General features: G+C 43.5%; 1 protein-coding gene across 1 annotated transcript in view; it reads right to left on the reverse strand.

The window, feature by feature from the left end:
• The window catches only part of TMPRSS13 (transmembrane serine protease 13), a 164,496-nt gene that overhangs the window by 36,694 nt on the left and 114,771 nt on the right, over nt 1-13,031 (reverse strand). Inside the window, exons 8-9 of the mRNA XM_077456863.1 lie at nt 11,057-11,231; nt 8,813-8,979 (exon numbers count right to left, since the gene is read on the reverse strand). Coding sequence (XP_077312989.1) covers nt 8,813-8,979; nt 11,057-11,231 — 342 coding nt within the window. The remainder of the gene's footprint in view (nt 1-8,812; nt 8,980-11,056; nt 11,232-13,031) is intronic.

Below are 13,031 nucleotides of genomic sequence, written 5' to 3' on the forward strand. Positions count from 1 at the left end.
AAACCCTCATTATTTTTTTAATAACAAACATGTCATACTTACCTCCACTGTGCAGTTGGTTTTGCACAGAGTGGCCCTAGTCCTCTTCTCCTGGGGTCCCTCAGCGGGGCTGGTGGCTCCTCCCTGTATCATGTGTACACGTTGGAGAAGGCTCTCCTAAGGTGGACACCAGTAGCGGGTGCGCTCCCGAGTCCCACACCTGTGTCCATTTACACAGAATGCAGGACTCGGCCCCACCCCCCAGTGCCGTGTCATTGGATTTGATTGACAGCAGCGGAAGCCAATGCTATCAATCTATCCAATCAGGACATGAGACACCAGCTAGAGCAGGTGTGCTAGTTCCCGGCTGGAGGATGTCAGCATTCAGGTAAGTAAAACGGGTGGTCTGCAGCACTACAGAAGGTTTATCACCTTAATGCTTAGAATGCATTAAGGTGAAAAACCATGAGGGTTTACAACTTCTTTAATGGTTGAGATATACATAGTAAGTGAGGTGAAAGCTACCACTTTGTTTTCTTTGTCGGTCCTTTTTATACCATGAATGTCATTATTTTCTCAAATTTTACATAGTTGTATATCCATAACTGAAATAAAAATAGTGTGTCCCATTATGTATTTTACCCTTTTCTATATTTCTCATTTATATAGGTTGTAACCCAAGACAAAAAAGATACTCTTTCTTTATAGCGTGTTAAACCGCATAGTGCTTGTGCAGTGTCAATTGTCCCTTTGTATGCTGTAAAAACCCTGGTTGATCCTGCCTGTTCCTGTGTCCCCCTAAAGCAGTGATGGCGAACCTTGGCACCCCAGATGTTTTGGAACTACATTTCCCATGATGCTCATGCACCCTGCAGTGTAGTTGAGCATCATGGGAAATGTAGTTCCAAAACATCTGGGCTGCCAAGGTTCCCCATCCCTGCCCTAAAGCCTCATACACACAATAGGACTTTGTAAAAACTTTCCCTTGGATTTTTGTACAAAGGGCGTCAGCCCTGAACTTGTATTGCATACACACAGCAGGACTTTTTCAGCCAACTTTCACCAAATCATGTGGTTTTTCTGCTCTTTACTGCCACCTATGGTCAACTTCTTTATTGTTGTCTGATCTTTTGCATTGGTTCTGAGCATGCCTGTTTGTACTTTGTACAAAAGTCCTATGGTTTTCTGTACACACGATCAGACTTTGCTCCATCTGACTTTTGTTGCTAGAAAGTTTGTCCGTTCGCACAGCCAATAAAAGTCAGATGAAAACCAAAAAAGTTTGTCCGATGGAGCGTACACACAGTCGGATGTTGCTCCAAAACAGCTAATTTGCATGTTTTTTGTCAAAAGGTCTGATCGTGTGTATGGGCCTTTAGTGTGCTGACCACAGTAATCATGGCCACTAATCCATGATACCGTGGTCAGTTTATGTGCCACTGTCATCCTGCTGCTCTCCCTCTTCCCTCTCCCCCTCCCTGTCACTTCCTAGTGTGTGAGCTGGCAAAAAAAAAACCCACCCCTCCCCTCCTGCGGCTATTCTGTGCGCCAGTAAAGTTAGTGATCTCAATTACTGCCAGCCCCTCTGTAATAAGATATACTACACATTGCCTGTGTTTTTTGAAAATTCGGCAGCTAAATACCCTTTTCCCATTGCCGGTGTGCTGTCACGGCCTTTGTGCCCTGATGTCAGCTGGGACCGCCCAGCTGACATCAGAGGGAAATCTCAGCCTCTCCCACTGTAGTACATAGATCAGGGGAGGAGAGCAGGGGGCAGTCACGTGACCACACATGCCGGAAATGTAACACTCCCATTGGTTGGACTCTCAACCCCATTATCAAACCATCCAATGGCTGGTGTCATAACTGATCAAATGTGCAGCTTCATGGCAGTTGTAGATTAAACAGGGGCAAAGATGGCAGCTTCCTTGGCTGAAAACGATGGGGGGGGGTTTACTTACACTTTAACCACTTCCCGACCGCCGCACGACGATGTACGTCGACAGAATGGCACGGGCAGGCATATGGGCGTACCTGTACGTCCCTGCCTTCCCGCGGGTGGGGGGCCCGATCGGGCCCCCCCCGGTGCCTGCGGCGGTCGGTAATCGTTCGGGAGCGATCCGGGATGAGGGGGCGGCCATTAATTCATGGCCACCCCCTCGCGATCGCTCCCGACGAATGAAATGGCAGCGTGACATCACTTCCTCTCCTGTAATGTAAACACAGGAGAGGAAGTGATGTAATCTCTCCTCGTGTCGGTCTTTTTCGTTCCGACACCGAGGAGAGAGGATCGGTGAGTTGCAACCAACACTACACTTACAGTAGAACACGCCAGGCACACTTTTCACCCCCCCCCCCGATCACCCCCCAATCACCCCCCAATCACCCCTGCCCCCCCCAGTCACAGTGACACCAATTGCATTTTTTTTTTTTTGCATTGGTGTCATTTGTGACTGTAATAACTGTTAGGGCAGTTAGGGTTAGCCCCCTTTAGCTCTAGGGTGCCCCCCTAACCCCCCAATAAAGGTTTAACCCCGTGATCACCCCCCGTCGCCAGTGTCACTAATAAGCGATCGTTTTTCTGATCGCTGTATTAGTGTCACAGGTGACGCTAGTTAGGCAGGTAAGTATTTAGGTTCGCCGCAGCTTTTTATAGCGTCAGGGACCCCCATATACTACCGCATAGCCCCCTGATTGCCCCCCAGTTAACCCTTTCACCAGTGATCACCATATAACTGTTACAGGTGACGCTGGTTGGTTAGTTTTTTTTTTTTTTGTTTCAGGGCACCCGCCATTTATTACCTAATAAAGGTTTAACCCCCTGATCACCCGGCAGGTGATATAAGTTTGAGGGTCAGATAAGGTCTGCGTCGCCCCAGCGTCAGGTTAGTGCCAGTACCGCTAACACCCACGCGCAAAGCATACACCTCCCTTAGTAATATAGTATCTGATCAGATCTATATTAGCGTTGCCAGCATTTTAGGTTTCCCAAAACGCATTGTTAGTGGGATCAGCCCAGATACCTGCTAGCACCTGCGTTTAGCCCCTCCGCCAAGCCCAGCCCAGCCCACCCAAGTGCAGTATCGATCGATCACTGTCACTTACAAAACACAACACACATAACTGCAGCGTTCGCAGAGTCAGGCTTGATCCCTGCGATCGCTAACAGTTTTTTTTGTAACGTTTTGAAACAGTCGCTGACAGGCTAGGTGCTTTTTTACCTGTGAGTCTCACTAGTGTACCCCTAAATTTAGAGCCTAAAATGGCAAAGCGAAGGTACACTAGTAAAGAGGCCTACACGTTTCTGAGCATGACAGATAGTGAAGAGGACGTCACTCATCTGTCAGATTCAGGCTCAGAATACGATCCTGTAGAGGACAGCGGCTCCATGACAGATAGCTCTGACGACGGAGATGAGGCCCCTGTTAAGAACAGGTGTGCCCAATCCCGAATGTATTCTGTTGTTCAGGTGCAGAAGCCGCAGGTCACTCGTATGGAGCAGAGACGTACTAGAGCCGCTCATCCTTCTGGTGAACTGGCAAGCACCAGCGGCCTAGTACACCCTGGACCTACATCCAGCACTGCAGTAACACGTGGTGACGTGGCGAGTCCCATAAGTGCAGTTCAAGCTGGCGAGGTGGCAAGCACAAGTAGTGTCCCGCTGCCACCAAGAAGAAGACAAAGAAAGGCTCGTCGTACCCATAGTGCCCTTCCTGCAGAATTAGCCAATCCTATTTGGGTGCCCACATCTTCTGCAGAACCCGTACTTCCCCCATTTACTGGCCAACCTGGCATTAACGTGGAAACAGTTGATTTTACGACACTTGACTTTTACTCACTGTTTTTCACCGAAGATCTCTTTAGATCTATTGTGGACCAAACCAATTTGTATGCTGGTCAACACATCGCTACTATTCCCCAGTCCGCCCTTGCCAAACAATGGAAAACAGTTACGGTTTCCGAATTTAAAATCTTTCTGGGCCTCTCCCTCAACATGGGCATAACCAAAAAGAGTGAGTTGCGGTCATATTGGTCCACTGACCCAATTCACCATATGCGCGTGTTCTCTGCTTCCATGTCCAGGGCACGATACGAGATGATTTTGCGGTTTATGCACTTCAGCGACAATGAACTCTGTCGTCCTCGTGGAGACCCTGAATACGATCGGCTCTACAAAATTCGGCCCCTCATAAACCACTTCAACCAACGTTTTGCAGACTTGTTTACTCCCCAAAAAGTTGTCTGCGTTGATGAGTCCCTGATTAAGTTTTCTGGTCACTTGTCATTCAAACAATACGTCCCCAACAAGCGTTCCAGATGCGGGGTCAAGATGTATAAGCTCTGTGACAGGGCCACAGGCTATACACGTAGTTTCATGGTTTATGAGGGTAAAGATAGTCACGTAGAGCCGGAGAACTGCCCTGACTACATAGGAAGCGCTGGCAAGATAGTGTGGGACATGGTGTCACCCTTATTCGGAAAGGGGTACCACTTGTACGTGGACAATTATTACACAAGCGTGCCACTGTTTAGTCACTTGTTTGATCAGCAGATTGGAGCATGTGGCACCGTGCGACCTAATCGCCGGGGCTTTCCCCAGCGGCTTGTAGAGTCCCGTCTTAGGCTGGGGGAGAGAGCCTGCTTGCGCAGTAATAATTTGCTCGCTATGAAGTGGAGGGATAATAAGAATGTTTTCGTTCTTACCTCCCTTCATGCAGACACGACGGTCCAAATTCCTACGGCGACTGGTATTGTGGAGAAACCCCTCTGTGTCCACAAATATAACCTTAACATGGGAGGGGTGGACCTCAATGACCAGTTGTTGGCGCCGTATCTAGTTGCCCGTAAGGCCAGACGCTGGTACAAAAAAGTGTCTGTTTATTTATTCCAATTGGCTATACTGAATGCTTATGTACTACACAAAGCTTCAGGACGGACTGGATCCTTCCTTAAATTCCAGGAGGATATCGTCAGAGCCCTTCTGTATCCAGACGGTGCTCCACCTCACCTTCCCCTACCAGATGCAGTAAGCCGGCTGCATGAGAGGCATTATTCTTATGTCATCCCGAGTACCCCTACCCAACGAGCCCCCCAAAGAAAATGTCGTGTCTGCAGAAAGCGCGGATATAGGCGTGACACCCATCATTATTGTCCCCGCTGTCCTGACAATCCTGGTCTTTGCATTGGTGAATGTTTTGAACGCTACCATTCACTAGTTGAGTATTAGCGTAGGGTACAGCATTGCACAGGATAGGCACACGTTCACAGGGTCTCCCAAGATGCCATCGCATTTTGAGAGACCCAAACCGCTGGAACCGTTACAACAGAAGTGTTAAAGTTACATAAAAAAGTGTTTAAAAAAAAGTAAAAAAAACAAAAAACCAAAAAAATATAAAATAAAAAAACCAAAAATAGTTGTCGTTTTATTGTTCTCTCTCTCTCTATTCTCTCTCTATTGTTCTGCTCCTTTGTACTGTATTCTATTCTGCAATGTTTTATTGTTAACCATTTTTTGTTTTCAGGTACGCCATTCAGCTGTAGCGTGGATTTATTTATCTTGACAGCAACAGCGTTTGCTCCCACGATACGTAAAGCCACGACTCCAGCACTGTCGGAGGTGATTTCACCACCACAGTTAAAAAAGAGCATATATGCCGAAGCATGGGGGCATAAGGGGTGGAGGAACGATCTGCTCCTACCTTTTGCGGGAGGATGCCCCCATGCTTCGGCATATATAAATGGTGCATGTATGCCCACCATTAAAAGTGGGTGGATGAAGGGTGGTATCTAATGGTGGGCATACCCACCGATCAATATTTTTTTTTCGTTCAGCCCACAGGCTGCATGAAAAAAAAATTACAATATATACATTATTTTTTATTTTTTTTTGCAGAAAGTTGTCATTAAATGATATATTGCTCAAACATGCCATGGTTATATGTAAAATTACACCCCAAAATACATTCTGTTGCTTCTCCTGAGTACGGGGATACCACAAGTGTGAGACCTTTTGGGAGCCTAACCGCGTACGGTACCCCAAAATCCAAGCACCACCTTCAGGATTTCTAAGGGTGTAAATTTTTGATTCCATTCCTCACTGCCTATCACAGTTTCGGAGGCCATGGAATGCCCAGATAGCACAAAATCCCCCCAAGTGACCCCATTTTGGAAAGGAGACACCCCAAGCTATTTCCCGAGAGGTATGGTTAGTATTTTGCAGACCTTCATTTTTGTCACAAAGTTTTGAAAATTGAAAAAAAGAAAAAAAATATACATTTTTTTTTTCTTCATTTTCAAAAACAAATGAGAGCTGCAAAATACTCACCATGCCTCTCGGCAAATAGCTTGGGGTGTCTACTTTCCAAAATGGGGTCATTTTGGGGGGTTTTGTGCTATTTTGGCATTTTATGGCCTTCAAAACTGTGATAGGTAGTGAGGTGTGAAATCAAAAATTTACACCCTTAGAAATCCTGAAGGCGGTTCTTGGTTTTCGGGGCCCCGTACGCGACTAGGCTCCCAAAAAGTCCCACACATGTGGTATCCCCGTACTCAGGAGAAGCAGCAGAATTTATTTTGGGGTGTCATTTCACATATGCCCCTGGCATGTGTGAGCAATATATCATTTAGTGACAACTTTGTGAAAAAAAATAAAAGTTTGTAATTTTCCCGCAACTTGTGGCAAAATATAAAATATTCCATGGACTCAACATGCCTCTCAGCAAATAGCTTGGGGTGTCTACTTTCTAAAATGGGGTCACTTGTGGGGGTTTTGTGCCATCTTGGCATTTTATGGCCTTCAAAACTGTAATAGGTAGTGAGGCGTGAAATCAAAAATTTACGCCCTTAGAAAGCCTGAAGGCGGTTCTTGGCTTTCGGGCCCCCGTACGCAGCTAGGCTCCCAAAAAATCCCACACATGTGGTATCCCCGTACTCAGGAGAAGCAGCAGAATTTATTTTGCGGTGCCATTTTACATATGCCCATGGCATGCGTGAGCAATATATCATTTAGTGACAACTTTGTGAAAAAAATAAAAAAAATAAAAAAGTTTGTAATTTTCCCGCAACTTGTGGCAAAATATAAAATATTCCATGGACTCAACATGCCTCTCAGCAAATAGCTTGGGGTGTCTACTTTCTAAAATGGGGTCATTTGTGGGGGTGTTGTGCCATCTTGGCATTTTATGGCCTTCAAAACTGTAATAGGTTTTGAGGCGTGAAATCAAAAATTTACGCCCTTAGAAAGCCTGAAGGCGGTTCTTGGGTTTCTGGGCCCCGTACGCAGCTAGGCTCCCAAAAAATCCCACACATGTGGTATCCCCGTACTCAGGAGAAGCAGCAGAATTTATTTTGGGGTGTCATTTCACATATGCCCATGGCATGCGTGAGCAATATATCATTTAGTGACAACTTTGTGGAAAAAAAAAAAAAAGTTTGTAATTTTCCCGCAACTTGTGGCAAAATATAAAATATTCCATGGACTCAACATGCCTCTCAGCAAATAGCTTGGGGTGTCTACTTTCTAAAATGGGGTCATTTGGGGGGGTTTTGTGCCATCTTGGCATTTTATGGCCTTCAAAACTGTAATAGGTAGTCAGGCGTGAAATCAAAAATTTACGCCCTTAGAAAGCCTGAAGGCGGTGCTTGGTTTTCGGGGCCCCGTACGCAGCTAGGCTCCCAAAAAATCCCACACATGTGGTATCCCCGTACTCAGGAGAAGCAGCAGAATTTATTTTGGGGTGTCATTTCACATATGCCCATGGCATGCGTGAGCAATATATCATTTAGTGACAACTTTGTGAAAAAAAAAAAAAAGTTTGTAATATTCCCGCAACTTGTGGCAAAATATAAAATATTCCATGGACTCAACATGCCTCTCAGCAAATAGCTTTGGGTGTCTACTTTCTAAAATGGGGTCATTTGTGGGGGTTTTGTGCCATCTTGGCATTTTATGGCCTTCAAAACTGTGATAGGTAGTGAGGAGTAAAATGACATATGTATGCCCTTAGAAATCCTGAAGGCGGTGCTTGGCTTTCGGGGCCCCGTACGCGGCTAGGCTTCCAAAAAGTCGACCACATGTGGTATCCCCGTACTCAGGAGAAGCAGCAGAATGTATTTTGGGGTACAATTCCACATATAACCATGGCATGTGTGAGCAATATATCATTTAGTGACAACTTTGTGTAAAAAAAATAATAATTTTTTTTTTTGTCATTATTCAATCGCTTGCGGCAAAAAAATAAAATATTCAATGGGCTCAACATGCCTCTTATCAATTTCCTTAGGGTGTCTACTTTCCAAAATGGGGTCATTTGGGGGGAGGGGTTTGTACTGCCCTGCCATTTTAGTACCTCAAGAAATGAGATAGGCAGTCATAAACTAAAAGCTGCGTAAATTCCAGAAAATGTACCTTAGTTTGTAGATGTGACAACTTTTGCGCAAACCAATAAATATACAGTTATTGACTTTTTTTTTTACCAAAGACATGTGGCTGAATACATTTTGGCCTAAATGTATGACTAAAATTGAGTTTATTGGATTTTTACTAATAACAAAAAGTAGAAAATATCTTTTTTTTTCAAAATTTGCGGTCTTTTTACGTTTATATCGCAAAAAATAAAAGAGTCAGTCAAATACCTTTAAAAGAAAGCTCTATTTGTGGGAAGAAAAGGACGCAAATTTCGTTTGGGTACAACATTGCATGACCGCGCAATTACCAGTTAAAGCAGCGCAGTGCCAAATTGTAAAAAGACCTCTGGTCATTTACCAGCAAAATGGTCCGGTCTGAAAGTGGTTAAGTGATATTATATTCTTCACCCACTTCTATTATCTTTACCTGAATAGGTGAAGGGGTTTTTCAGTTTCATCAGAGCCATATCATAATCATCATTATCTGCGTTGTAGTTCTCATGTCTTATGATAGCCGAAACACCAGACATGCTGCGAGCTTGGTTCAAATTATTTGTGCCAGCAACAATCCTCCAGTCTTCAATCGGAATAGAGCTGCCAAGGAAGGGAGTAAAGATGTGTTGTTATACAATAACTAAATCACATAGCTTTTGCAGTTTCCTGATTTAGTAAAACTGGAGCACTCAGAATCCAGTGCAGCTGTGCACGGTAGCCAATCAGCTTCTAACCTCAGCTTATTCAATTAAGCTTTGACAAAAAAAAACCTGGAAGCTGCCTGATTTCTATGCAGAACTGCATTCGATTTTGCACTCCCCCATTTTGGTAAATCAACCTCACTGTCTCACTTATTTAGTGTTATTGCTGTTTCTACTATTTTCATTATTTTACAAAACTAAGAATGTGCATTCAAATTGCCAGCCTCCTTCTGAAACTACCAGATTCCTGACATGTATGCTTACCTACTTCCTTCATTATTTTGAGTCCCTGACCTGGAACTAGGAAAATCAGAACAAAGTCCTTCTCTTCATACTTATTTTAGGTTAATGACTTGAAGATGTGGATTTGCTAAATGCAAATGCAAATCGGCTGTTCTCTTAGCAAAGTGAACCATCATCCAATCATGTGCAAGCAAAAAATCTTGTTTTTTTTTTTTTTTTACTCTCTGTCCTTGTGATTGGGTATTCTTTGTAAATTTTCATTTTTTGAAAAAAAAATTGGTTTATTAACCTCTTTTAATTGTTATACAAGTAAACAATAACAACCTGGTACAATACAACCCAACTATACTTCACGTGTCTCAAAAAAGAACATTAATAGCATAGAGAATGGTAATGTATATGAAATTATGGGGGGAATTTACTACAACTGGTGCACAGGGAATCCGGTGCATCTGTGCATAGTAACCAATCAGCTTCTAACTTCAGCTTGTTCAATTCAGCTTTGTTAATAGAAACTGGAAGCTGACTGGTTGCAATGCACAGCTTCATCAGATTCTGTATGTACCAGTTTTAGTAAATCTCCTCCTATGTTACATGTGGCAATAGAAAATAATGACAAATCAGAAGTGCATTACAGGCATACCTTACTTTTAAGTACACAATGGGGTTTATTTACTAAAGCTGGGAAGTGCAAAATCAGGCTCACTTCTGCATAGAAACCAATGAGCTTCCAGGTTTTATTACCAAAGCTTAATTGAACAAGCTGGGGTTATAAGCTCATTGGTTTCTATGCAGAAGTGTGCCTGATTTTGCACTTTCCAGCTTTAGTGAATAAACCCCATTGTGTACTTAAAAGTGGGGTATGCCTGCACAATGCCAGGAGTGCCAAAGGGAAAATTAAGGGAACCATTCTAAATTTTTGAGTCCAACGTTGTCAGGGTAAGAGGGCTGGACACCCACTTATGCCATAACTTATCAAAAAGATGAGTTTTTTTTTTTTGAAGTTCAAATGTGAGTTTGTATAAAGGCAGGCTGTCATTTATCAACTGGAGCCAAGTTGTTAGCGTAGGACAAGTTGTTCCTTGCCGGGACAGAATACAATATTCATAATAAACGTTTAACATGTGTGGGAAAAGTCAGTTTACCAAAAATACCTAATAAACAATATTTGGGGTGCAAGATATTAGGTAGGCCTAAAACAGTAGACACAAATGAGCCTAATTCAGACCAAAATACATGGACTATAGGGCAGGACCAAAAGCAATGTACAAAATCAGCCTCGCTTCCACACAAAGTCAAATTTTACCAAATACACCAACCAAGTGAAAATCCTATTGCAAAGTGAGAACACACCCTACACATTCTATATATAGACCTATCACCCTATCTTTCTTTTACTGTGTTCTGTATTTGAGCTCGTGGTCAGGTTGTCATTGTGCTCACAAAGCTGTAGGTGGGCACGTGATGTCATAGTCCCTGCAGTGATAATAGCTGGCGGTTTCAAAGGGGAATTGGTTGAAAACTGGAGTACGGACAAAATCCAAACATGGCGCTATACATTTATCAATGTACATATGGTGTATGGTGTTCATTGAGTACATCTAAGGTGAATTTCCATATTAAAAGGAAAATGCATTCAAACAACAAAATATGCTCCAAAATCACCCCTAAATTTGACCATAGTGCTTTGTAAATCCTTTATAAACACACACAAATACACCCATTATACTCACGTGCCGAAACAGTGAGATGCTGTTAAAACATAGTTGCTGTTGATAAGGGTTCCTCCACAAACATGGGCATAACTTTTTCCATTAGGAACTTGTAAACTGACTTGCCAGGGCCATTGTCCAGTACTGGCCAAGGTGCCCCCAATAATTCTACTACTAGTCATCTGTCTTCCACAATCTGTAAAACAAAGGAAGTAATTAAAACAACTATAGATCAACCAAAGCAACCAATATTTTAAAAATTATGCTGGATATACAAAATTTTCAGCAGTTTTGGAGCTTTTTATTGGATTTCAACCACCGCAAATATACTAGCACCAGTTCCATCAATTTCCCAGTTTTGATCTACCAATGAAAATTGTGGCTAAAATGTTCAAATGACTTCTACAGCAATTGTGATCAGTTAGTGAGTTAAAACTGAGAAATGATTAAAACTTAGAAAGAGAAGTATATTTTCTAACTGGGGAGGCTGCTATCTTTTTACTATGAACTAATTTATAGACATGTGCATTCGTTTTCGTCCGAATGCATTTTTGTCCGAATTTCAGCTATTTTCGTTTTAGTTTTGACAAACGATAACGAAAGCACAGAATCCGAAAAACGAAAGATCCGACATAAATAAATGCTTTATTTTCATTTTCATTGTTACAACAGTTCGATATAGAATAGGAGATTTGACGTGACTCTGACAATAATCTGTGTCTATAGAACCTGTGGTCGAATGTGCCTAACCTTACCTCTATTAGTCCAAGATTATATATAGAAAATATTCGACAGAGAAAAAAGATTTGACAGAGAGAAAAGATTCTGCAAGTTACTGTCCAAAAAATTGTTTGGGGACCTGGGTCCTGCCCCAGGGGACATGTATCAATGCAAAAAAAGTTTTAAAAACTGCCGTTTTTTCGGGAGCAGTGACTTTAATAATGATTACATTTAAACAATAAAAGTGTAATATTCCTTTAAATTTCGTAGGGGGGGGGGGGTGTCTATAGTATGCCTGTGAAGGGGCGCATGTTTCTGGTGCTTAGAACTGTCCCTGCACAAAGTGCCATTTATGCAAGGAAAAAAGTCCTTTATAATCACTCGCAGCTTTTATGAATTGTTGGCTCCGTAATACAGAGAACACTCTGAAAGTCATTGATAAAAAATAAATAAATAAATAAAAAAGCATGGGGGTCCCCCAAATTCAATTACCAGGCCCTTCAGGTCTGGTATGGATATTAAGGGGAACCCCGCGTCAAATGAAAAAAAAATTGACGTGGGGGTCCCCCTAAAAATCCATACCAGACCCTTTATCCGAGCACGCAACCTGGGAGGCCGCAGGAAAAGAGGGGGGGATGAGAGCGGCCCCCCCTCCCTCCTGAACTGTACCAGGCCACATGCCCTCAACATTGGGAGGATGCTTTGGGGGTCTGTGACCCCTCAAAGCACCTTGTCCCCATGTTGATGAGGACAAGGGCCTCATCCTCACAACCCTGGCTGGTGGTTGTGAGGGTCTGCGGGCGGGGGGCTTATCAGAATCTGGAAGCCCCCTTTAACAAGGGGACCCCCAGATCCCGGCACCCCCCCCCCGTTTGAAATGGTAAGGGGGTACAAAAGTACCCCTACCATTTCACAAAGAAAGTGTAAAAAATAGTTAAATAAGACAAACACACTTTTGAAAAATTCCTTTAATAAAAAAAATAAAAAATAAAAAAAAAGATTCTAGCGGTGGTAATCCACTCTTGCTATCCAGCGACGGACGATCATCTCTCCGGGGTCCAGCGATGGCTCATCTGAATCAGCGCAGCGAATCCATCCTTCTTCTGTCTCCACGGAGGAGACACTGCGGGGATTCCGGCGGCCTGACGTTTGTTATATGCGGAGGGCGGGGCCACCCATCACCTGACCCCACCCCCCTCTGACGCAAGGGGAAACCCGGGGTTCCCCGTGACGAATGGGTGACCAAGCACCCCTCTGATGTAACACAGGCAGGTTT

The sequence above is a fragment of the Lithobates pipiens genome, unplaced genomic scaffold (genome assembly GCF_037356315.1).
Source record: "Lithobates pipiens isolate NorthernLeopardFrog02 unplaced genomic scaffold, aLitPip1_a1.2 Scaffold_27, whole genome shotgun sequence".
NCBI classification, from domain to species: Eukaryota; Metazoa; Chordata; class Amphibia; order Anura; family Ranidae; genus Lithobates; species Lithobates pipiens.